The sequence below is a fragment of the Manis javanica genome, chromosome 14 (genome assembly GCF_040802235.1).
Source record: "Manis javanica isolate MJ-LG chromosome 14, MJ_LKY, whole genome shotgun sequence".
NCBI lineage: Eukaryota > Metazoa > Chordata > Mammalia > Pholidota > Manidae > Manis > Manis javanica.
Genome location: NC_133169.1, coordinates 93,800,964 through 93,827,933, shown reverse-complemented (window position 1 = coordinate 93,827,933; position 26,970 = coordinate 93,800,964). Strand labels below are relative to the sequence as shown.

Sequence of the window (26,970 nt, the reverse complement as noted above, 5' to 3'; positions counted from 1 at the left end):
CTCATGATCCACCAGTTTCTACTGGTCCTGCCTAGGTTATTTGAATATCCCATCATGTCCCATAAGAAAAGAGCAAGTACTTTCATTTTTATTTTGAAAAATAATATGTAGTTGTTAACAAAATGAGCCAGATCTACAGGCAATAGTGGGGGGAGACTTTCATGGTGTGTGGCTTAACAAGAAAAGAAATTGCACAAAAACATATACAACATATTCTTCTTTGGGATAATACACACATGTGGCACAGGTATTATATGCAACATAATATATACTCTCTGGGAGATACCTTACATATATCGTATCGTGTCATATAAAACAGTTAACATTTTCCCACAAAGGGGACTTCCATAGGTACTTTGTGTATGTACAGCTATAATACATAGAAAAAGACCTGAAAGACGCACCCCTAATTACCTGGAATGAAGGTTAACTGTTGGATGATGTAGTTTTAACAAAATCACTCAGGCAAGTGTAAGACATGAGAGATTTTGGCAGACATTCATTTGAAGAAAAACTAAGGTGTTCTTTCCTTTTTCAGTTCATTCACTCACTGGCTCATTTATTCAACAACTTCTAATTGATTGTCTATTCCCTGCCAGGCACTGTGACTGCCAGAAACATGGGGGGAGTAGACACCATACAAATAAACACACACACAGGATTACAGTCTGTAACTGAGAGCAGAGGGCGCAGTAAGAGACTAAGAGATGGGCGCGTCCTCAGCAGGTGACTTAGCTGAGGCTGAGAAAGGAGGAACAGCCATCCATCGATCTGGTGTAGGGAGGGGTGGGGAGAGAAGGAGTGGCTGCAGAGCTGAAAAGCCAAAGAGAAAATTCTAAGTGGGAGGGAAGATGGGACTAGATGCAGGAGGTCGGTCTAATGGCTTCTTAGCAGAAATGCTGAGTGCGGTGCAGGTGGTCAAGATCACGTTCAGGATGAACAGGACTGGGATGGAAGTAGCTCTCCTGGGCTAGGAGGTCAGAGGTCCTGCTTACAGTCCTGAAGTGCCAGGATATGAAGAGCCTGGAGGCAGTGGGGTAAAATGGTTTGGCTTAGAGTCCTGGCTCTATTCTCCACCACTGTGTGACCTTCAGAAAATGACTTAACCTCTCTAGGCCTAGCTTATTTGCATGTAAAGCAGGGACCCCAGCAACACTGATGCTGGGGTTCTTGTTCACAAAGCTGAAGAATGAGCTTCACGAACACTCAAGGTAGGAGAGCAAGGTATAGGCTTTTACTGAGAGATAAAGTGACAGGACAGAGCTCCTGGCTCATGACAGAGGGGACAAGAGAGTCTGGGCTGGTGTGTTGTCTAGGGGTTTTATAGGCAGATGAGGATTTTTCAAGAACATGGAAAAAAGCTTAAGGGTGTGGACTTATTAAGTGGTCCCAGGATATTTAGAATTAACACAAGTAACTTCCTGCTCTGTTGATTTCTCCCTGAGATACCAGCATCTTGGCCTGGGGGCATATGAAACAAGGCCACCTGCTCAGCCCCCAAGGTGGGCTGAGGTATTGTTTGCTGAAGAGTAAGTTAACAATTTCTAACATTTTAACTTCTTGGGTGTTAAAATGCAATCTTATCTTTAAGGTGGAATCCTTCTTGCCTTTTACTGTGTTGTTTATGCCTGGCCTTACTTGCTAAATTAGTTGCCCAGTTTGCAAAATAACCTCATCAGATCTGAAGGAGGAAAGACAGCACATAGGCCTGGGCCTTTTAGCCTGCTAAGGTGAATCTTACACATGATTAGAAATGATTAGCATAATAACATGTGCTACTCTTCTTTATCTGGGGAATATTAACTGATCTCACTGAAGAATGACTGTAGAGCTGAATGTTTGACACAGAGTTTTAGAAGGGGGTTTCCTTGCATGTAGTTACACTGCTCTGACTGCAAATATCCTGCCTTGCTTTTCCCAGAGGCCCTCACCCTACTCTGACTGCACCCACGGTCTCAACACCTTCCTCACTGTGAGTGTCAACGGCGACGACAGGCACAGCAGCACCATGGCAGGCACCTAGTAAATGCTCATGCACTGCAGTGCTTGCCTTGGGAGAACCTGACTGGCAGCCCCCTCTCTGCACCTGAGTTTCTGCATTTATAATTGGAGGACTGGATCAGATGAGTCCATTCTGCTCGGATGTCCTCGGTTCCAAGCCTCTGGCTGTCCTGGCTTGGAATTTGGCAGAAGACTGACACGTTCTAGGCTGGGGTGGGGATCTTTGATGCCCCAAGGGCACCACTGGCTTGTGCTGAGACACAGGCCCTGAGCAGAGGGTGGCTCCCCCCAGGAGACGGTGCTTTGTGTGGTGCTCCCCACCTCCATGTCTGTGCTCCATTCCTCCCTGGGGGAGCCCCAAAGCCCACGGTAGAACTGGCAGGGCATGGGCTCGCTTTCCAGGCTGGAACAGGTTTGTGATGGGGTCACGTCTCCCTCTTGTTCCTCACAGTTTTCATGGAGAAACGTTTAAAAAAAATTCAGAGGGTCCCAAGGTCTTCGGGAAGCTTCTGGGGGGGAACAAGGGAACAGGCTTGGCTATCAGCGTGTCAGGGCCCTTGGTGCTGGCAGCAGGCGGTCCCACCACGGGGCTCTGCTGGGGTCTCGCTCACATCCAACTGTGGCTGGGGCCGCCTTCCTGACGGCCACTCTGCCAGCAGAAGCGAGGAACTGGGGCACAGCCAGTTCCGGATGGGAACCCAGGAGATCTGAGAGCCGGACTGAGGCCTGCCAGCTTGGGCTCAGCTTCTTCACGGGTGTCCACCAGGATGCACTGAACCCTCTATCCTACTTCTCCATTTTACAGATTAACAGACTGAATCTTACTCTTTAGTCACCAGTAATGTCTCTTTTGCCTCCAGTCCTACCTGGAGTGCCGTGCTTCGCTGTGCTTGCCTTGTATAAAGTCAGTCGCTTCCTCAAGAGTCCCTCAAATCCCCTCTCATCCTGGAAGCCAGCCTCGGAGCTCTCCTAGGACGGACTGTCATTAAGAGGCCCGCCTCTTATGGCTCCCCATACGGAGGGTTTCTCTGGCCTTCCAGTGAGTTTGTCCATCTGGAGAACTTTGCACATACTGTTCCCTATACCTGGTTTGCTCTTCATGTTTCTTTGCAAAGCCGGAATCCCCTCATCCTCTGCGTCTTAGCTTCATTGCCACCTCCCTAGAGAGGTCATCCATGACCTGCCCATGAAGTACCCCCGGGAGTGTCTTTAAGTAATGGGTGGAGGAAAAGCCTCTCAGACAGCGTGCGCATATCCACCTCTTCTTAGAGTGCAGCTAAATCACCTCCATGCCCTCTTCCCATGACTGGGCTCTCTTTCCTCTATTCGTTTGGCTGTTTGGGATCTAAATTCTACCTCTGAATATGGTCCTCCACTGAATCCGTTACATTCTGCTGAGAATGCATGTCTCTCCTCATTACAAACGGGTCTTCACAGCTGCACAGCCGGGATGTTCAGGGTTGTCCTGTGCAAGAGAAAAAGGAGTAGGAATCCAAAGAGCTGGGATCAGGTTTGTCTTCCCTTCCTAGCTATGTGACCTTGGGCCATCACGTGATTCTTGTTGTCCCAGTCTATTCAGCTGTAATGAATAACAGTGTTCATTAAACATTATTACAATATATATTATAATTACCCATTTCCTGTGCAAATCTCAGGGTTGTTTCACAAATGAAATGAGAAACAGTGTGCTTTGTAAACTCAAGTCTATGCACAGTAGGTGGTGATTATTTTTCCTTCATCTTGAATTAACATTTACACAGAATTTGCAGAAGGTGACATCATATCCCCTGATATCCAGGAAGGCCATGGAAAAGGGCAGGCAGCGGTCAGCATAGGTGTGTGCTTGTCATTTTCCCAGGAACACCATTACAGTGTGTCCCACTGTTCGGAGTGACACACTGCAATCCACAGGCCGCCAAGTGCCTGACGAAGGCACTTGGGAATTGGACCTCTAGTTGTGAAAGAAACCCACAGTTCATGACCCAGAATCAGTGTTGGATCGCAACTGCTGTGGGAGTTCTTAGAGTTCATCAAAAATAAGTTCCTGCTTCTACAGAGTCCCCAAGGTGTGGGGGATTGGCTGACGTCCCGCACTGAGTCAACGGTGACAGCAGTAATGATAAGGAAGGCTCGCTGGGATCTGGATGGCCACTGGGTAGTTAGAAGGTCCCACACTTGAGTGCTTCATTTTGAGAGTTGCATCTAAGAGCAAAGACCTCCGTCCGCCACAGAGGACTTCTCACAAAGCAGACAGAAAGGTGATCACATTGCAGCAGCATTTTGTTTGCACTTCAGGGAGGATGGCAAACACCAAATCACAATTCATAGTGAGATCAACTGTGGCATATCGTGCCAAGGGATATTACACAGCAATTAGCAAAACGAGGTGCAAGTTTATATAAAAACATGGAGAGCTACTCAATGTTTTTGGGAATTGAACAGTCTGGGGGAGGCAAAGGGTTGCTGCAGAGCCATGACCTACAATAAGCTACAACTTATTAAAAGGAACTCAAAAGAACCACACTGTCTTTTCTAGGCATATACACGCATGCACTTTAAGGCATGAGAAATGGCCTGGACGTTTTCCCACTTAACTGGTAGTAATAGTACGTGGCTGTAAGTGGGATGAGGGGCTGAAATGTGACCAGGATTGGAGAAGTCTAAGGAAACATCAGCCTTAGGCACCACGTTTCATTTCATTTCTTTCTTTTTTTTAATAAGGAAAATATATTCATGATTTTTCATGTGATTAACAATTAATAAGAATGATTTTAGCCGTCAGCCTTAGACTCTCACTAGAGCCCTCTGCCGGGCAGGCACGGCTAACTCCTGACTGACTGACCGTGTGTGAGTCACAGTGCCCGAAGGGGGAGGTTCCACTTCCCATCTCCATGCTGTCCGGACACTCTGCTTCTGGGGGCCCCCATGGCTTCTGCAGGCCTGTCCCACGCCAGGCCCTGAGTGTGAGCACAGAGTGACCAGGGGCCAGTGTGGCAGAGTCCTCCTGTAATGGACCTGGAGGCTCAACAAGATGGGTCTGCAGGGCACAGCTGACAGAACCCCAAAACCTGTAAGCCTGGAGGCTCCGGTTCAAATCTCAGTCCTGCTTCCACCTTCTGGGGAAGCCCTGGGCAAGTGCCAGCCTAACTCTGCCCTCCTCCCCTCGCCTCTCCCCTTGCTCCCTCTGCTGCAGTCACTCGGGCTTCCTTTCTACTCATCGCACCTTCTGTGCCTGCCTCGGGCACATGCTTGCTGTTCCTTCGGACCTGAGCCCTCTCGCTCTGACTTCCACGGGACCAGCTCCTTCTCACGGCTCAGTGCTCAGTTCTCACCTCTGGTGAACACTGCCTCTTGGACGGACTTTCCAAGTCTCCCTTCTGCTGTATGTCCCTCTTTGCCACAACATGCTGTTATTTCCCTCAGAGAATAGAACACTGATGGAAGTTATACTGTGCAATTTATTTGTGCACTTTTATCAATGGTGTTGCCCATGGGAAGGTAGGTGCATCAGGAGCGGGCACTGATCCTGTCCTCTGTAGCACAAGTGCCCAGAGCGGCATGTGGCACATAGTAAGTGCTCCATGAAGACTATGTAAACGAATGTGTGACCATCACAAGCTCAGTGAGAAGAGTGCAGTTGGAGAAGAAGGGTGCTAAGTTTCTTCTAGTCCCTTACAGTCAGGAGTTGAATCCTTGAGCCAGGCAGGACCGGACAGAGGGGCAAGCCCCTTGATGCTGAAGGTGCGGGGCCTGTTCCTTAATGCCCGCATGCTTCAGTTTGCTCATCTGGAAGACGAAAAGATTGGACTAGATGCTTTTCTTCAGCTCCAAGCTTTTACTAGGCTATAAAATAGAAATGACTTGGGCCCATGTGCTCAAATCAAGATATATGCTTGAATACACTTCCTTTAATATGCCTCTAATACCAGTTTTGGTTAGCTGTTTTTCCATTGTCCTCTTTCTCATAAAAAATGGACTGCAGAGTGTGTGGCAGTCTGGCCTCTGGTGGGCTGTTATACGGAGCCCTTTATGCAAAATTCATTATTGAATCAAAGGCTGCAGGCTTCTCTCATTTGTTTCTTTGCTCTCCAAACAATTTTTGGCTTTGACATCTTTATTAGTGTCCTCTGGCCTTTTAGCAGAATGAAAGGCTGGTATCTAGTCACTTGGGCTGTATTCTGAATATGACTAATGAGCATGCAGAGGAAGATGAAGTATTTCTGAATACTTCTGAAGTAGTTCCGAAGCCCCTTGTTCAGGCGTGGGGGGTTGAGCAGGGGGAGCCCCTGACTCTCCACGCCTCAGAAAAGATCGAGCTCAGCTTGGTCTCAGGAGCCAGGCTCCGGATTCAGTGCTGTGTCCCTGCCTCCCTTTGGAGAGGTAACTGAGCAGAGGCTGCAGGCCAAAAGTAGAGCAAAGCCTCCTTTTACCAAAAGCTTGCTGTGAGCCAGGCATGGTTCCAAGGGCTTTGCATACATTATCTTATTTAATTTTTCCTAGAGCCCTGTGAGATAGGAATTGTTATTACCCCCTATTTTTCAAATGGAGAAACTGAGGCTTAGAGAGGATAAATCAAATGTTGAAACTCATTGGGGGTGGAGCTGAGATTTGAACCCAGGCTGCCTGATGTCAGAGCCTAAGGTCTTCCCCACTGCCAGGACTGGTCGCCTAGTGAAGGACACTATGCATATCCCGGAGTATAAGTCTGGCTCTGCCAGGACAAGGTGCAGTTAATAATGATCCCAAGTATTCAAGTCTCTAATCAGGATTTCTAAAAATCACTGGGCTATAAGCAAGTCAGCTACCATTCATTCCTTTGACAAACACACAAGCATTTAGGTGCCAGGAGAATGTATACACCTGACTGCCCCAAATAGAGGCAGTCCTTGCCCTTGGGGGACTTAAGAGTCATTTGATGTCTGAGGAAATGAAAATTGAGAGATTGTATGTAACCTGTTCATTTCCATCCAGCTTCTCAGTGACAGAATTGACATTCAAGTCCAACCACTGGACTGTCGAGCCACTAAACTTTCCTGCTCAATGGAAAGTGAGATCTTGAAGGTGTACAGTTTGAGTGGCTGCCTGTAACCTTTTAGTTCCCCATGATCTGTGGAAATAGTCAAGTAATCATTCAATAAGTTGCCAAAGAGATGGATCAGTATCCAGATGTGGATGACTGGGTAGGACAGGGTAGGTTTTCTCAACAGCGGCATAACTGAGATTTGGGGCTGGGTCGTTCTTTGTTGTGGGAAGTGTCCTGTATGCTGCAGCATGTCTAGAAGCATCCTGGCCTCTACCCACTACAAGGCAGTGTCCAGCTGTGACAACCAAAAATGTCTCCACATATTAATAATGCCCACAAGAAACCAAAATTGCCCCTGGCTGAAAAGCACTGTAATTCAGTAATGAAAAACAAAATAGAATTCCTCCTTTCCTCACAAAAATTCCACCTTTGCTTCAAGCCAATGGTAGTGTTGCATACATGAGGCTTGTATCATATCAGAGGTTTGGACCTCAAAATCTCATTTAATCAAATAATCCTTGGAACAACCTAGAATCCTGGGGTTACGGTATGATCATAGTTTCTTTGGGAGAGTTTGAGGTTAATTGATAGGCTTGGTTCAGGGGCCATGTATGAATAAAATGCATCTTTAAACACAAGAGTTACTCTCAGTGGGGGGAGATGCTCACACAGTGAGAGGCAGGGAATGGAGCAGTGTCAGTTCTGTCACCCCTGCCTTGTTCTGACTGGAGACCCCCATCAGTGGAAAGGACCAGCAGAGTGTGGCAAGGGCTGTGGCCTTACTAGTCAGACTGATCCATGAACCAGCAGCTTTCACGTTACCGGGGAACTTGCTGGAAAATGCAGAAAGCTGGGCCTTGCCTCAGTCCTAGGGAATCAGAATCTGCATTTTAGTAAGATTCCCAGGTGGCTTGTTTGCACTTTAATATTTGAGAAGTAGTAGTCTGTGGCATTACAACTCACTTTAGAAAAAGGATTAAAGATGAAAGGCGTGAGAGGAGAGACAGAGGCTTCCTCCTAAAACTGGATACAATTAGAAAATATAGTTGGCGCAATTAATCCTGAGACAGCAAAAGGAAAAAGGACGGCACCAGACTGCACACACCTGGAAAAAAGAGCAGACCTCACCGAATGGGTTAACGTACCAGAGCTGTGGCTCCGTGGGACCTGAGCCCTTCCCCCACCCCAGCTCACTGGCGGGAGGAAGAGAAAAGGGGCAGGGAGGGAGTGGGAAGGCCTGGGCCTGCTGAATACCCAGCTCGGGAGATATGCGCTGGGAGCACAGACCTACATCTCATGGTGCTTTCATGATACTCTTCTGATTATGGGGTTGGAAAGCTGGGACAGGCGGAGTTCCTGGGGTGACTGGAATTCTGGCGGCTTGTGGAAAGCAGGGATCCATACCCGGCTGCTCTGGGACAAAAGCTTATATCAGTGTGCTCGGCCCACTGGTTCAGGCAGTGGAGACAGGCACAGCAGCCGGGAGGAAGGGAACAGCTCTTTCCTATCCCGAGGAGAAGATAAATGAAATAGAAACTAGAGAAGAGGAATACAAAGAAGCTGAGGTACAGAGAGAGAAAAGGATCTCTAAGAATGAAAGAATATTGAGAGAACTGTGCAACCAATCCAAACAGAACAATATTTGCATTATAGGGATACCAGAAGAAGAAGAGAGAATGGGATAGAAAGTGTCTTTGAGGAGGTAGTTGCTGAAAACTTCCCCCATCTGGGAATTTCCATACAGCTTCATTCAAGCCCAACCAGAGGACCCTCGAGCAACTAAACTTTCCTGCTCAGTGGAAAGTGAGATCCAGACAGGTGTAAGACGTGAGAGACTTTGGCAGACATTCATTTGAATATTGACCTGTCTCTATGGAATGACTCTGGTTACACCATGTGTAGAATCAAAAAGCCGTGCACACTCACACCCCAACTTAGAGCCAAGGAAACAGTGTGTCAGAGAGGCTGAACTACCTGCCCTCAGACACACAGAATCTCAGGCAGACCTGGACCACATCTTCTCACTTCCAGCTTGGTCCCTGTCAGAGGGACTCAGCGCACCAGGGTCTGGGATGTCAGGCTAAGGATGATAGCCACCCCCTTAAAACTGGGGAAATAACATCTTTTAGATACATATAATGCCCTGCCCTGCCTCCCTGAGGTCCACACCCCCTTCGGGCGCTGAGCCGCCGGGCTGGATCGTCCGGGGTGTGCGCGAGCAGGCGCTGCCAGCCCTGCTCCCGCCTGGCACTCGGGGCCCAGGGGCAGCGGGGCCCGCATGCTGCCGCCCCCTCCTCCATGCTGCTCTTACCTGTGCCTGCCGGCTGGCCCACTCACCTTCAAGGCCGGTAGCTACAGCCCAGACCGGGGGGCGACAGCAGAGGGGGCGAGCGCTTGCGGGGAGACAGCCGGCACTGGACTGCCTTTTCACCCCCCAGGTGATGAGTGAGGTCGAAATATCCAAAGATTTAAAAAGCTGCCGGGTCCTGCGTCCTGCATGAAAGGCTCGGGGCACAGGCGTCACCATGAGCGCAAGCAGTAAGTGGGTTGCCCTCTCCTTCGCCGTGGGAGCAGGGCGGGGGTGGGGGTGGGAGGCGGAGGAGCCTGCGCTGGGGCTGTCTGGTAGGCGGAGGGGAGCCTGGCGTTGGGGCGGAAGCATGAACCTCACACTCCGGTCCTTTACCTGCTCCCTGGAAGAGGGCGATGGGTCCGGTTTTTAATAATTTTGCTAGTCTCTCAGGCCATGGAGATCCACAGATCTTCCAACACAAGGGACCCAAGGAAGACAATACCAAGACACATAGTAATTAAAATGGAAAAGATCAAGGATAAGGACAGACTGTTAAAAGCAGCCAGACAGAGAAATAAGATCACATACAAAGGAAAGCCATCATGCTAACATCAGACTTCTCAGCAGAAACCTTACAGGCCAGAAGGGAGGGGCATGATGTATGGAATGCCATGAAGCAGAAGGGCCTGGAACCAAGATTACTTTATCCAGCAAGATTATCATTTAAATTTGAAGGAAGGCTTAAACAATTTCCAGATAAGCAAAAACTGGGAGAATTTACCTCCCACAAACCATCTCTACAGCCTATTTTGGAGGAGCTGCTAGATGGAAGTGTTCCTAAGGTTGAATAGCTGTCACCAGAGGTAATAAAACCACAGTAAAGAAAGTAGAACAGCTTAAGCAAATGCAAAATTAAACTAACTATCCCCAAAGTCAGTCAAGGGATAGACAAAAAGTACAGAATATGATACCTAATATATAAAGAATGGAGGAGGAAGAAAAAGGAGAAGAAACAGAAAAGAATCTTTAGATTGTGTTTGTAACAGCATACCAAGTGAGTTAAGTTAGACTCTTAGACAGTAAGGAAATTAAACCTGAGCCTTTGGTAACCACGAATCTAAAGCCTGCAATGGCAATAAGTACATACCTATCGATAATCACCCTAAATGTAAATGGACTGAATGCACCAATCAAAAGACAGAGAGTCACTGAATGGATAAAAAAACAAGACCCATCTATATGATGCTTACAAGAGACTCGCCTCAAACCCAAAGACATGCACAGACTAAAAGCCAAGGGATGGAAAAAGATATTTCATGCAAACAAGGAGAAAAAAGCAGGTGTTGCAGTACTAGTATCAGACAAAATAGACTTCAAAACAAAGAAATTAACAAGAGATAAAGAAGGACATTACATAATGATAAAGGGTTCAGTCCAACGAGAGGATATAACCATTATAAATATATATGCACCCAACACAGGAGCACCAGCATATGTGAAACAAATAGTAACAGAACTAAAGGAGGAAATAGACTGCAATGCATTCATTTTAGGAGATTTCAACACACCATTCACTCCAAAGCACAGATCCACCAGACAGAAAATAAGTAAGGACACAGAAGCACTGAAAAACACACTAGAACAGATGGACCTAATAGACATCTATAGAACTCTACATCCAAAAGCAACAGGATACACATTCTTCTCAAGTGCACATGGAACGTTCTCCAGAATAGACCACATACTAGGCCACAAAAAGAGCCTCAGTAAATTCAAAAAGACTGAAATTCTACCAACCAACTTTTCAGACCACAAAGGTATAAAACTAGAACTAAATTGTACAAAGAAAGCAAAAAGGCCCACAAACACATGGAGGCTTAACAACATGCTCCTAAATAATCAATGGATCAATGACCAAATTAAAATGGAAATCCAGCAATATATGGAAACAAATGACAACAACACAAAGCCCCAACTTCTGTGGGACGCAGCAAAAGCAGTCTTAAGAAGAAAGTATATAGCAATCCAGGCATATTTAAAGAAGGAAGAACAATCCCAAATGAATAGTCTAATGTCACAATTAACGAAATTGGAAAAACAAGAATGAATGAGGCCTAAAGTCAGCAGAAGGAGGGACATAATAAAGATCAGAGAAGAAATAAATAAAACTGAGAAGAATAAAACAATAGAAAAAAATCAATGAAACCAAGAGCTGGTTCTTTGAGAAAATAAACAAAATAGATAAGCCTCTAGCCAGACTTATTAAGAGAAAAAGAGAATCAACACACATCAACAGATTCAGAAATGAGAAAGGAAACATCACGACGGACCCCACAGAAATACAAAGAATTATTAGAGACTACTATGAAAACCTATATACTAACAAGCTGGAAAACCTAGAAGAAATGGACAACTTCCTAGAAAAATACAACCTTCCAAGACTGACCAAGGAAGAAATACAAAATCTAAACAAACCAATTACCAGCAAAGAAATTGAAGCGGTAATCAAAAAACTACCCAAGAACAAAACCCCAGGCCAGATGGATTTACCTTGGAATTTTATCAGACATACAGAGAAGATATAATACTCATTCTCCTTAAAGTTTTCCAAAAAATAGAAGAGAAGGGAATACTCCCAAGCTCATTCTATGAAGCCAACATCACCCTAATACCAAAACGAGGCAAAGACCCCAACAAAAAAGAAAACTACAGACCAATATTCTCATGAACGTAGATGCAAAAATACTCAACAAAATATTAGCAAACCGAATTCAAAAATACATCAAGAGGATCATACACCATGACCAAGTGGGATTCATCCCAGGGATGCAAGGATGGTACAACATTCAAAAATCCATCAATATCATCCACCACATCAACAAAAAGGACAAAAACCACATGATCATTTCCATAGATGCTGAAAAAGCATTCGACAAAATTCAACATCCATTCCTGATAAAAACTCTCAACAAAATGGGTATAGAGGGCAAGTACCTCAACATAATAAAGGCCATATATGATAAACCCACAGCCAACATCATACTAAACAGCGAGAAGCTGAAAGCTTTTCTTCTGAGATCGGGAACAAGACAGGGATGCCCACTCTCCCCACTGTTATTCAACATAGTACTGGAGTCCTAGCCATGGCATTTAGACAAAACAAAGAAATACAAGGAATCCAGATTGGTAAAGAAGTTAAACTGTCACTATTTGCAGGTGACATGATATTGTACATAAAAAACCCTAAAGACTCCACTCTGAAACTACTAGAACTGATATCGGAATACAGCAAAGTTGCCGGATACAAAATCAACACACAGAAATCTGTGGCTTTCCTATACACTAACAATGAACTAACAGAAAGAGAAATCAGAAAAACAATTCCATTCACATTTGCATCAAAAAGAATAAAATACTTAGGAATAAACCTAACCAAGGAAGTGAAAGACCTATACCCTGAAAACTATAAGACACTCTTAAGAGAAATTAAAGAGGACACTAACAAATGGAAACTCATCCCATGCTCTTCTTGGCTTGGAAGAATTAATAACGTCAAAATGGCCATCCTGCCCAAAGCAATATACAGATTTGATGCAATCCCTATCAAATTACCAACAGCATTCTTCAACAGACTGGAACAAATAGTTCAAAAATTCATATGGAAACACTAAAGACCCCAAATAGCCAAAGCAATCCCGAGAAGGAAGAATAAAGTGGGAGGGATCTCACTCCCCAACTTCAAGCTCTACTACAAAGCCACAGTAATCAAGACAGTTTGGTACTGGTACAAGAACAGAGCCACAGACCAGTGGAACAGATTAGAGACTCCAGACATTAACCCAAACATATATGGTCAATTAATGTATGATAAAGGAGCCATGGACATATAATGGGGAAATGACAGTCTCTTCAACAGATGGTGCTGGCAAAACAGGACAGCTACATGTAAGAGAATAAAACTGGATCACTGTCTAACCCCATACACAAAAGTAAATTCGAAATGGATCAAAGACCTGAATGTAAGTCATGAAACCATAAAACTCTTAGAAAAAAACATAGGCAAAAATCTCCTGGACATAAACATGAGTGACATCTTCATGAACATATCTCCCCAGGCAAGGGAAACAAAAGCAAAAATGAACAGGTGGGACTATATCAAGCTGAATAGCTTCTGTACAGCAAAGGACACCATCAATAGAACAAAAAAGTACCCTACGGTATGGGAGAATATATTCATAAACGACAGATCCAAAAAAGGGTTGACATCCAAAATATATAAAGAACTCACGCAACTCAACAAACAAAAAGCAAATAATCCAATTAAAAAATGGGCAGAGGAGCTGAACAGACAGTTCTCTAAAGAAGAAATTCAGATGGCCAACAGAAACTTGAGAAGATGCTCCACATCGCTAGTCATCAGAGAAATGCAAATTAAAACCACAATGAGTTCACCTCACAACAGTAAGGACTGCCACCATCCAAAAGACAAACAACAAATGTTGGCGAGTTTGTGTGGAGAAAGGGGAACCCTTCTACACTGCTGGTGGGAATGTAAATTAGTTCAACCATTGTTGAAAGCAGTATGGAGGTTTCTCAAAATGCTCAAAATAAGACTTACCATTTGACCCAGGAATTCCATTTCTAGGAATTTACCCTAAGAATGGAGCAGCCCAGTTTGAAAAAGACAGATGCACCCCTATGTTTATTGCAGCACTATATTTACAATAGCCAAGAAATGGAAGCAACCTAAGTGTCCATCAGTAGATGAATGGATAAAGAAGCAGCCTTAAGAAGAAAACAAATCCTGCCACTTGCAACAACATGGATGGAGCTAGAGGGTATTATGCTCAGTGAAATAAGTCAGGTGGAGAAAGACAAGTACCAAATGATTTCACTCTTATGTGGAGTATAAGAGCAAAGAAAAACTGAAGGAACAAAACAGCAGCAGAATCACAGAACCCACGAATGGACTAACAGTTACCAAAGGGAAAGGGACTGGGGAGGATGGGTGGGAAGGGAGGGATAAGGGCTAGGAAAAAGAAAGGGGGCCTTACGATTAGCATGTATAATGTGGGGGGGGACATAGGGAGGGCTGTGCAACACAGAGAAGACAAGTAGTGATTCTACAGCATCTTACTATGCTGATGGACAGTGAGGGGGTATGTGGAGGGTACGTGATGAAGGGGGGAGTCTAGTAAACATACTGTTCTTCATGTAATTATAGATTGATAACAAAATGAAAAAACTCACTTTAAAAATTAAGAACTAGTTTATCTATTTAAATGGTTCTCTCTCTATCTCACTTTTTCTAATTCCATGTGAGTGTATGGATGGTAAGTTTTCTTAACCTCTATAGGAATATGGCTCTGTGCAGGCTAGAGGCACCTGGACTTTATTACTAGACAGAATTGCTGAAGACAGTAGTGAGGTGGGAGTGGAGGTTTTGCTGGGGTGTGTGTGTGTGTTCACACTTCTGGCTCATGTTCCAAGCTCTAGGTGATGAAGCTCTTGTGTGTGATTCCTCCCCTGTCACTCTCCCCACTGCTCCCAGAACATGTGGAAAAACCCATCTCTGCCCATTATTAGAAATAAGGCCTTAGAAAAATCACCTGGCTTCTCTCTCCCAGACATGTCCTCACTCACACAAAAATCTATTTCACAGGCATGATGCAAAGACGTAGGGCGTCAGTGACGTCGGAGGAGCTTCATAAACAGGGATGTCCTGTACAATTTTTACGTTGCTATTGTGGTCTTTGTACTTATGAAGAATAAAAAGGTCACCCGAATGATTTTCTCTGTAACGCAAATACCCTGCCTGTGCTGCCCCCTGCTGGTTAAGGCTTTAAATTAATTTTAGTATGATAAGCTTAAGGAGAGCTGGGCATTGAAGACCTCGAGGTCTATACCCCTGCCCCTCGTCCCTGTGAAAGAAATCCCTGAGGCATCATTAGCCACACCGACAGCTAGTCAGAATCACGTAGGAAGTAGTGTTGCACAAGTGACTTAGTTTTTAGGGGCCTCGGTTTCCTTGTCTTTAAAATGGGTGGGCAGGAGAGTGAGTAGAGACCATTACTGTGTAGGGTCACTTCTACTGCTAACCTTGCAGGGTGAGGCTTGTCTGCCCTGGACCCCAGGTCGGCTGTGGGAGTCAAGCAGCAGGAGGCCGACGTTCTGGAAAGAGCGGTCTGCTGTCCCGGGTGAGGTCAGGGCCGGCAGCTTGGTGACCTCTGCCTGGGTCAGCAGGTCAGCAGCCCCGCCAACCCCTGGAGCTGCTGCTGCCAGTTCCTGGGCTGACCCTTGTCGGCGAGAGCACGGTGGGCATCCCCCGTAGGGGAAGTCTGCAGAACACATGGCCAGTGGCGTGGTGACCTGCACTTTCTGACGGCTGCGGGGCCACCCCGACGCAGAGTGGGTTCATCTTCCCGGCAGGGCGACAGGCACTAACCGGGGGTGAGGACCGGAGGTCTGGAGTCACACGGCCGGGGCTTGAACCCGGACTCTGCTGCGCCCGTCAGTGGGGTGGGCCGGGGCAGGTCACTCAGGCTCCTGGTTTCCTTATCTTCAAGTAGGTGGGCTGAAGATTCAGTGTGGACTATTCACGTGTTCACATAATAAGAATTTAGTAAACATGTATGGTGATGGTTATTATTAATGTCCACAACAAATACAGAAATCAACAGGTGATGAATGAACTGCAGGTTAAGAGACTTACATTTCTGCCCGGGGCCCCCCACCCCCGCAGTGCCAGTTCCCCTGAACTCGTCACCAGTGCCCAAAGGTGGGGAGCCACCCTTCGTGCCTCCTCCTCTCACACCCTCCCTCTCGTCAGTCAGATAATTCTGCCTCTGCCTTCAGAAGAAACCAGAATCTCGCCAGACTCGTTACGTCCCCTGCCACCCACCACCCTGGGGCAAGCTACACTCCTGCTCGGGCCACTGCAATAGCCGCCTACTCCTGTGATTCTTCGGTCCCATAAATCACACCATTCTTCTGCTCAACACCCTGCAATCACTGCCATTCACTCAGAGCGAAAGCCGACATCCTTACCAGGGTCCGGTGAGCTCGGCACATTCGGCCCCGCCCCCGCCCCCCTTCTCTCCCTCGGCCTGGGCCCGGGACGCTGCCCGGTTTCCAGGAACTCAGCTGCTGGGCGGGGCGGGGGTGGGAGGATGGCGACCCGGGCCCTCCAGCCCCTGCCCACCTGCGGCCCCGCCTGGGTCAGGCCCCGTCCCGCTGTCAGGGACCCTGCTCCCGCCATCAGCCCTGCCTGCCACCGGCTCCTGCGGGGCCGCTTCTCGGGCTCTGCCCAGTCTGTGCACAGCTCCTCCTTTGGGCCCCGCTGCGCCCCCGAAGGAGCCCCCGCTCCCTGCCCCTTCCTCGCCCTGCTCTGGTCACGGTCTCCCGGTCCCCCCCCTGCTTCGCCGGGCCCACTGCGGCCCAGGCCTTCCCCGGAGGACTCCCCCCGGACGCCGGGACCGCCGGCCCCTCAACGGCTCGGCTCTCACCCTCTCGGGCGACTCCTCTCTGCCCCTCAGAGAACGGCCGCCCTCCGCTCCGGGAGCCCCGCTCCCCCTCCTGCTTCTCCCCGACGCTCCCACCGGCCAACACAGCGCGTCGGTCACTTACCCGTCCGTTTCCGGTCTTCCTTCCTCCACCAGCCCGGGGGCCGCAGGAGGGAGGGCCTCCCTGCTCTTCTCCGCGGAGCCTCGCGGCCTACAGCGCCGCCTAGAGGTCGTGGGCGGTCGCACAGAGTAGTTCGTCGAATGTGATTGGGTAAGTGACGTGCTGTCCTTCCCTCTGGTCGCGTCTGCGTTTGTTTCCCAGCGCTGCCCTAACAGAGTCCTACAAACTGGGTAGCTTAAAACCACGGAAATATATCGCCTCATAATTCTGGAGGCTGGAAGGTGTCTGTATGGCTGCGCTCCCTCTGAAACCTACAGGGGGATCTTCCTCGCCGCTTGGCGTTCCCGGGCTTGGGGACACCTCGCTCTGCTCTCTCCCTTCGCTGGTACAGGGGCCTCTCCTTGCGTGGCTCTGTCTTTTCCCAGGGATCTTTTATTTGTTAGAGGTCACCGGTCATATTGGATCAGGGGCCTACTCCGCTCCCGCAAGAACTCAAATAACTATTCCTACAGCAATCCTATTCCCCAGTAAAGTCACATTCCAAGGTACTGGGAGAATGCATTCAACATATCATATTCTGGGGGCCACAATTTCACCCATAACATGGACTTTCAGTTTTTCCCCTTAATTATAGTACCCAAGGGCTTATTTTATAATCCCAACTAGACGGTACATTTTCCAAGAAGAAACCCTCGGTCTTACATGGGAAGGGGCAAGCTGCCTGCTCCGGGACTGGATTTGGCTTGCAGGCGTGTTTGGAGGTCTGGAGCATTTGGCCCATACGGTGCTCTGGAAGACATTCTCAATCAGTTTGTGAAATTTTAAAAGTTTGGAAACTTTACCTGAAAATCTGGGTGCCTGTTTTCCAGAGTCAGAATGTCGGGTCGCACGCCAGAGGGATATCTTCACACCATGTTCCTCTTTGCCTCTAGCCTGGCGGGGGCTTCTCCATAGGCTGGGCCGCACCTTCCTTGCATCACAGACACATCCTATTGGTTCTGTTCCTCTGGGGAGCCTTGGCTAATATAGTCTTCATTCAAAAATGCACCTGATACTGCCTAGGCCCTTCTCACCCCGCCAGTGCTATCACTCTGGCGTAGGCCATCATCCTCTCTCTGGGATGTTACAGTTGCTGCATACCTGGAATTCCAGCCGCAGCCTATTTTCCACGGAGCAGCCAGGGTGTTCCTTTAAAAGCATAAGTCAATTATGTGAGCCCTCTGCTCAGTGTCGTCCATTGGCTCCCCTCTCGCTTGGAGTAAAAGCTGAATCCTTCAAGATCCTGCCACTGCCACTTTCTCTGACTTTGTCTATATGCCCTGCCTCACCAGACTCCAGGCACACGTGCCTTTTCTTTAACATGCTTGGCCCAGCCTCAGAGCCTTTGCACCTGCTGCTCTCTGAAAGCTCTTTGTTTTGGCTAATTCATCTGAGCTGCCCACAGGCAGAATAGCACTGGTTTCTTTGCATTGCAAAAGAAGCGGTGACTTTAGCCAGAACAGATTTGCGAAAGTGTGCGTCTCCTTCAACGGCTTTGGGGTGTCTTCTAGGACAGATGGCTTTCCATTGGTGGGTCTCCATTATGTACAAGTTCCGATCTCTGTTGCTGCACTTAGGTAAGAATGGTGTGGAGGTGAGTCAAGGAGAAGTAAGTTCATGCATTTGTCATCTCGTGCAGGCTACACCATAGTTTCTCTTCACTGTCTGATTCTCACATACCTCCCAAAGTTTTGAATAGTTGCTCTCCAAAGAGATCCTTGCCCTTTTATCTGAGGCCCAAGAAAACATCCTATTTCATACTTAAGATGCTGTGCTTCACTGAGGTAAAAGGAACATGGAACACATTATGGGAAGTGGCTACTTTAAACGGATGTGCACAGAGATGACATCCTCCATGGTGGTGCTGTGATCACAGAGCCCCCTGCCCTCCCAGCCCCAGCCTCCCCTCCTGGGCCTCCCCTAAGGGGTCAACTAGCTCCAGAGAGCTCAGCAACAGATCACCAAATCCTTCCTCACCGGAGTCGTGGAAAGAGCCTGTATATCAGAAAAGTGAAGCTGCTGGGCTGTGCAGTCAGCTAGACCTGCCTCAGGTCCTAAACGTGAGATTCATACATGGTGGGGCTGTGGACAAGTTATACAGCCCTCTTCACTAGTTCCTCACTTGCAGATAGAGATGAGAATGCCTACATTATGGGGCTGTTCGAAGGTTTAAATGAAGTAATGTGTAACGAGTGCCTGGTTAGTGGTAAATATTCAGTAACTTGGAGTCAAGATGAGTCAGCACTGAAACTCAAGCTGGACTTGAGGTGTGGCTGAGACTCCGACACCTGGGGCTGAGCTGCCCTGTGCGGGGGACACCACCGACCACTCCCAGGGCTCTCCTCCTCCGCCACAGTCTCCCCATGCTCCTCCCAGAAAATAAGGTTCACCTGGCCACCTCCCTCCTACAGGGCTTGTGAGGCTGACCTCAAGTCCAGACTGCGAGGAGGCCTCCAGGACGTGCCTTCCTTCAGCCTACACCTCCTCACCCTAGGGGCACCCAGTGCTGACCTTCGTCTGGGCATTCAGGAAATGGGCAGTAATGAGTGACCCTTGAGCTCGGCTGTCAGATTGGCCCTGTCTTTGTTGAACCTTGTTGGCATTCAGCCATGTTTTTCTGTTTTCTCTGGGAGATATCATGGGAAATTAAAAAAAAAAATTCAGCCACACTGTGTCAACTGCATTCCCCTGCTCCGCTATTAAAAAAGCAGATGAGGTCTCTTTGCACAACTAGATTTTGTGCATACTTGCAGCCTTACCATACTTGGTCCCTATCCTCTCACCTGTTGGATGCAGGGCTCCGTCAGGCAATTGCCCAGATTCCTTCCCACCAAGACTCTGGAGCCAGACCTGGGGGTTTGCACATCACCAGCGAGGAGTCAGCTCACGGATGCGTCTGAGGCTGAGGTGCGAGGCCATGCCCACAGCTCCAGCTTCGCCCGAATAGCCAAGGGAGGTGTGCGCAGAGAGAGGCTGGGCGGAGCACTTTCCCAGGGGCAGGCCAGGGGGTGTGGGCCACAGCAGTCAGAGAGGGAGCAACAACAGCGGCCTTGATGCCCTGTGCCCTCCTTCCCCACCCAGGCCGCCCCCACAGGAACCAAACTGTGCATCTCAATCTAGAATTCAAGGAATGCGCCACAGCCTGAGAGGCAGGCAGTGACCTTCAGAGAGGCAGGGAGAAGCACTGCTTCCAGTCAGAGGCCTGCAGTGCAAGGACTGTGGTCCTGAGGGCCGGGCAGCCCCTCCCACCCCCCCTGGGCCTCCTGCGGCAGCCGGATATCAAAGGCTGCATTGTGCAGAGCAGGCCTTGGTCAGTCGTGTGCCAGGGAGGAGGCGGGAGGGAGGACGCATTGGGAGGCTGTCCCCTCCCAGGGCTCTTCTGGCTGGTGTTCCCAGGGGCCTCAGCCTGGGGAGGATGGTGCACACATGGGTGGCTGCTTCTGCATCCCGGGGGAGCCAAGTCTGTCCTGGGGCCCAGGTGAGTTGCCTGGGGCAGTGTGGGGGGAGGGCTCTGGCCTATGGCTTGGCCGACATGATTGGTTCAGGGACGACTCAGGGGTCTGCTGGGTTGGGGAAGCTGCTCCTCCAAAGGCAGGGAGGTGTCTGTGCCTTCTGGCTCCCTGGCCCCCTCCTGTGCATCTGTTATTCTGGCTTGGTAGAAAGGGAGTGAAGCCTGGGAAGCATGGGCTTCTCCTGAAGAGAGAGGCTTTGAGCAGCTGTGGAAGGAGTGGTGCCCTTGGCTGCAGCTCCCAGGGTGTGACTACGCCCTTCCACCCTTTCCTCCCAAGATCCCCTAGGCCAGGAAGAAAGCTCAGGCTGCGAGTTCCTCTGGGGCCCACGGTGGGCATAACCTCGGCCATAAACTAGTCACTCCACCCTATTTTCATCAGGGTTGCTATTACTGGAGAAAAACAGGCAGTTTCTTGCCTCCTACCTGTTATAGTGTGATTTTGCAGGGTGAAGGTGGGGGTGGGCTGTGTATCAAGTTGAGGCCACAGAGAGTTGTTGCTCTAAGAAATTCTTAAGTCATCTGAGACTTAACATTGGGTAACCAACCATCCTGATTTGCCTGGAACGGTTTTCCCAGAATGCCGTCAGTGCCGAACCCAAGACAGTCCCAGGCAACCGGAGTGGGTGGTCACCCTGCTGCAAGCTCCTTGCTTCTTTCAGAGCAGGGCCAAGGGGAGGTCCTGTGGTCTTGCTATGGCACTTGTCAGGACGAATGGAGGCTTGTGGGAGGGGTTGGCGTGGTGGAGGACCTGCTTGGGAAATAGGTGAGCATGACGCCAAGGAATCATCCCCAGCCCTCCTTAGGATCCTGCCTCTTCCTGGAGCACCCCCGTGATTCCTTGGGGGCAGAGACCAGGAGAACCCTTGCCAAGGCTTTCTACTCTTTGACAGATGACATCCTGCTATAGTCCTGTGACCTGGGCTGGATAATGTAGAAGGCCCCAGAGGTCCGTAAACCAAACCTGAGGCAGCCATGTTCTGCTTCATCTGCTGAAAGCCCCAGTCTAGGCACCTTGCACCTTCACAGGGAGAGGTCCCCAGACTAAGGCCACCCTGAACTTGAAACTATAAGCAAACACCTCCCCTCCCCAGACACACACACAAATAATGCCCTTGACACAAAAGGCATGACCTGCAGGTTTGAAATTATTTTGCTTCTCTAGATTTCTAAGATTTATAAACTTTCCAGACCCTCCCCCTAAATCTCCATGTACCCCATGGGGACAGACCTTGCATGGAAGTGGGGGGATCTGAAAGTCTGTGAGTCAGGGACCTGGGCTCTGGATCTGGCAGTCTGCCTCCGGGTAGACCAGGCAGACATCACGGGTGAATGCCTTCGATGCCACAGTGTCTGGGTTCAAATTTGGTTCTTTGACTTGCCTGGAGCAATTTATTCAATCTTTGCATGCTTCAGTTTCCTCATCTGTGGATTTTTTTTAATCAAGGTATCACTGATACATAATCTTATGAAGGTTTCACAAGAGCAGCATGGTGGTTACTACATTCACCCATATTATCAAGTCCCCACCCTCACCACATTACAGTCCCTGTCCATCAGTGTAAGAAGCCACAGAGTCACTGCTTATCTTCTCTGTGCTGTACTGCCTTCCCTGTGACCTACCTATATTGTAATTGCAAATTACAGTCCCCCTCAATCCCCTTCTCCCTCCCTCCCCACCCACTCTCCTCACTCCCTCCCCTTTGGTAACTGCTAGTCCCTTCTTGGAGTCTGTGAGCCTGCTACCTTTTTGTTCCTTCAGTTTTGCTTTATTGTTATGCTCCACATATGAGTGAAATGATTTGGTACTTGTCTTTTTCCACCTGGCTTATTTCACTGAGTATAATTCCCTCTAGCTCCATCCATGTTGTTGCAAATGGTAGGATTCATTTTCTTTTTATGGCTGAATAATATTTCACTGTGTATATGTACCACATCTTTATCCATTCATCTACTGATGAACAGTTAGGTTGCTTCCATATCTTGGCTATTGTAAATAGTCTCATTGCGGATTTATAATATAATTATGCCTTCCTCACAGGGTTGTGGGGGGGATTAAGTCTACATGTGAAACACTTAAAAAACCATGGCACACGGTCAACCATATTAATTAAGCCCAATAAATGATAACCATATTAGTTATATTTCTATGACCCCAGCATATCATGCTTTCTCTCTAGGTCTCTGTTTGCTCATCTATAAAACGAGGGGGGTGTAAACTAGGCCTACAGGGGTGTCTTAGGGAGCTCTGTTCCTGTTCCCTGACCCCAGCTTCAGTTGTAGCAGCTCTGTTTCTATTTGACATCCTGTTCTTCAGTCAAGATACCATGTAAAAGAGTTGTGCAGCTCAAAACACACAAACAAGTGAACCAACATTACAGAAATGCTCAGAGTTATGATGGCACTGAAATTCAAGAGTTTCATTGTTTCCCCTGATTTTTGCCACTGGTAATTGGTTGGCATCCTGGATACACTTTTTCACCAAGAGTCAGCCTGCCATTTTTTTATATTGAGGCTTTTCATGCCATCTCCCCAAGCTATTGGTCAGGGCGTTTCCCTCAGGAGGATGCACGGGTGGTATAGGTCTGAGGCCGGCTGATATAAACATCCCCTTTGAGGTTCTCCTACTTGTCTTAGAGAAATGGAGCAAAGTATGAGACACATCCTGGAGTGACTTAATAGTTATCGAGTTTGGGTAAGTCTCTTAAATTCTTCGAACCTCAGTTTTCCTGTCTGTGAACTGGATCTGATAGTGGTCTCCTTTACAGGAGGCTTTTGTGAGGTCAGCAGATAATTCGTCTCATGGATTTAGCAGAGGGCCTGGCTGCCGAGGAGTCACCCTCAGCAGTTGCAGGTTGTTTTGCTGTCAGCTAAAAAGGACCGCTCCCACACCCCTTCTCCTGACCCCCCTGGAGCAGGACTCCGCTCTTGTTGCTTTGGCTGCATCTGCCATTGTGTCTTCCTCAGTGGGAATAAACAGAGAGGACCAACAGCCCTTAGGGGTAAGGGAGGCGGGAAAGGAGAAGGCTCTTGATAGCGCTGAGCCCTGACCAGCTGCCCGCTGGTTTGCTGCTGTCTGACACAATGAAGCGTGTTGCCTTGGACACCACCAGGCATGCTGCATTCCCACACATGGGCCCTGCTGTCGCCTCTGTTCCCCCTGATGTGTTTCATTTGCTCGCATGAATCTCCTGATTGCACATGGTGAGGAGGTGGCTTTCTAGTCATTGCTGTCATCTCCCACTTCCTGAGCACTTGGAGGTTCTTGCCACCGTTTGATAAACTACAGCTGCTCACTTGGGATTACAGAGCAAGTAATGTCAAAGTGTATTGGTCTAAAAGCTTCTAGCACTGCCCCCTTATCCTCAACACCTCCCTGAAGAAACTTGGCAGAGTTAACACCCTTAGACAGAGGGTGTGGGTGAGGCACATTTGCTTGTATTGATTGCTGGTATTTGTAACTTCCCTTTCAACCTTTTTGGCAAATATGAATTATCAGTATAATAATAGGAGATCAAGGGTGAATACCAACAATAGTAAATAGTGCTTCACATTTGAACTTTAAAAGCTTGTGAGGCATTTTGAACTGGCTGATAAAGAAAAATATTAGAACAATAAGCCATAGTCTAGGTTTAGCAAATTTCCACATTATGCTGATTTAGCTTCAGAACTGCCTTACTGCTTTCTTATTTTTGGGAAAAACAAAACATTGCAGATACAATTAGGGTCTCTTGGGAGTTCTTCCCAATCTCATTCATCTCTCCCTCCCCAAAGTTCCTCAATTTCATGAATTCAGTGGTTTTGTGGTTTTATTACATATTAGTGTACTTGATAATCATTGAAAAGAATTCATTTTGAAGATTTTTAAACTTAAACAAAATGATATTATCATGCAACTTGCTTTTTGTTTTTTGGTTTTTTTGGCTCAACAATATGATCTGTGATACATTCATCCATCCATCTATACATCCATCCATCCAGTAGCTGTAGTTCTAATCTGAGATTTGTCCCAACAAGAACAATGTGGTTTTATATCATAAAAACTGCTAGTGGTATGCTTATCTGGTCAAAGAAGGAAAAAAATGTGGGGGTGGAGAAATAAAGCCTACAGGGGAACACCTCTGCTTAGTTTTCTCCTTAAGGTTGGGGTGGTAATGGGTGTGTTAGGAGCAAGGAGAGACGGTGAGAGGAGAAAGGGGAGTGACTTCTCATTTCCAGCAAATTTTTTTGAGCGAGGTGCTACCCCAATCAGAGACCTGAGACCTCAGTTGTATCGGTGGGTGGGTCAATGTAGGGAGACAGCAATGTCTACATTCAGTGATCTGCATGGCCTCTGACTCTGTTACTAGCTGGGCTGTGTGACTTTGGTAAAATCACTACTCCTCTCTGGGCCTTAGTTTCTCAACAGTAAAATTAAGAGTGGAACTAAATAATCTCTTAAATCCTTCTATCTTTCATTTTTCTGTAATTATTGTGTCTTTATTTTTATCCTTAATATTCAATATATTGAGATGCTTTCTCTTTTCTTAATTTAAAATTCGGCATCATTCATTCTATTCCCTCACTTCTCATTGGAGGTTCTTGCCACTGTTTAATAAACTACAGCTGCTCACTTGGGATTACAGAGCAAGTAATGTCAAAGTGTATTGGTCTAAAAGCCTCTAGCACTGCCCCCTTATCCTCAGCACCTCCCTGAAGAAACTTGGCAGAGTTAACACCCTTAGACAGAGGGTGTAACCCTGACCAATAGTTTGGGGAGACCAATAGTTTGGCTATTGTAAATAGTCTCTGTCCTCATTGTCACAAGATCACAGTCCTCATCGTCACACGCACGTCCCTGGATTGCCATACAGCTTTTTAACTGTCCCCTCCCTCTTGTCCTTCCCCATCCCTGTCCTTCCTATGCCTATGCCACCCCAGGTAGAATTTCTGCTTTTATTATGCCGCACCCGTGCTCCAGAGTGCTTCACGGCTCCCTGTTTGCTTGCTGTATCCGTTCTTAATCCATCTGCTGGCATTACAATGCTCTCCTTGCCCTGACTCTACCTTATTGCAGCCCTAGGACTAGCTGGCTTCTGATGCCTGATGAGCCGGCAAAGCTCACCCCCTCTGCCCCGATGCGGCTGATTTCTTTTATTGGTAATCCTGCTTTCCTCCCATCCATATAAATCTGCCAAGAAAATTAAAAGGAAACCATAGACTAGGGGATAATATTTGCAAACCGCATATCTGATACTTTTATCCAGAACATAAAAAAAAGAACTCTTATAACTCAGTAATGAAAAGGTAAACAACCCCGTTAAAATGGGGCAAAATGTTTGTACAAATATTTTCATTCATAACAATGCATGGATGGCAAATAAGCGCATAAAAATGTTAACATCATTAGTTATTAAGGAAATATAAATTGAAACAATGAGATAAAGTGGCTAAATTATGAAGACTGATAATATCAAGTGTTGGTGATGACGTGCAGTAACGGGGGCTCTCTTACATTGCTGATGGGAATGCAGAATGGTGCAGCCATTTCGGAAATTTTTTAACACAACTGAATGTTTTTTGAATTGAGTGTTAGTAACTTTTCCTGACTACTACTACTACTACTACTACTACTAATGAAACTAGCTTACACCAAAAGTAAATTATTGATTCATAAATGAAAAGTCTAGGGGTTGTTTGCTTTAGGCATGGCTGGGCCAAGGAATTCGAAGGATGTTCTCAGGAAGTTATCTTTCCTAAGTTTCTACTGTGTTGGCTTCAGCCTCAGTCAGGGTTTCTTCCTGTGGTAGCCCCGCAGTTTCAGGGTATTATATTCATATATTCAAGTGCAGTGGAAAGAAACCTCTCCCTGAAGATTGCTGATGAGGGCCCTAGACTAATTCTCCCTGGCTTAACTTTGGTTCCATGGCCACGGCATAGCATAATCAGACTGGCTTGTGCTTAAGTCATGTGTCCGCTCTCGGAGCTAGGCATGGAGTCAGCTCCACCTGAACACATGGGCTGGTTTGGCATGGGTCCCATGGCTGATAAAGAAGTCAGGGGTTGAATCCAGGACTAGCTGATTGCAGAGTATTTGTTCCTAGCCATTCTCTATCCTTGTTCAGTGTTAAAAAACAAAAGCATGCCCATTGCATAATATTTGGAAAGTGAACATAAGTGTCTCAAAGCTGATTTAAAATGACTCAGCAATAGCCACCATGGGCCTTTTGGGTTATTTCCCTTCAGCCATTTAAAAACATATCTTTCTTCCAACCTACTTTATTCTATATGATAGTTTTCTGTTACCTTAAATTTTCTCTGGTTCTCTTTTAAGGCCCAGCTTAAGTCTTCAAATTCCCTTGTGTTGAAATGCAATTCCACATGCAAAAAAGCTCTGTAGACTGTAAATACCTGTGCAGCTATTAACTGTTCTTTCCATTATAGAACTCACTTTAATTTTTCATATTCCTTACTGTTTCTTCAGGAGTTGCCCTCTAGTTTATGGGT

At 47.3% G+C, this 26,970-nt stretch overlaps 1 protein-coding gene and 1 long non-coding RNA gene across 11 annotated transcripts in view; one reads left to right on the top strand and one right to left on the bottom strand.

The window, feature by feature from the left end:
• Positions 1-57: 57 nt before the first annotated feature.
• On the bottom strand, positions 58-15,407 carry LOC140846249 (uncharacterized). The gene is made up of 2 exons (XR_012125255.1): positions 9,362-15,407; positions 58-9,131 (listed from the first exon to the last, which is right to left on the bottom strand). It is a non-coding gene; the product is annotated as an uncharacterized lncRNA (long non-coding RNA).
• Positions 15,408-16,199: 792 nt separating this feature from the next.
• Positions 16,200-26,970, top strand: part of SH3TC2 (SH3 domain and tetratricopeptide repeats 2) — a 54,000-nt gene continuing 43,229 nt past the window's right edge. For 2 of the 10 annotated variants that reach the window (XM_073222000.1, XM_073221998.1), the window contains exons 1-2: positions 16,200-16,370; positions 16,973-17,087. Coding sequence is in view for 3 of the 10 variants with exons in the window: in XM_073222001.1 (XP_073078102.1) it covers positions 20,403-20,454 (52 nt within the window). In the remaining 7 variants the exon portion in view is untranslated. Of the gene's footprint in view, positions 16,371-16,966; positions 17,088-20,247; positions 20,455-26,970 lie in introns of those variants that run through there. The other 8 variants (XR_005057995.2, XR_012125243.1, XR_005057994.2 and 5 more) reach the window with 6 other exon arrangements.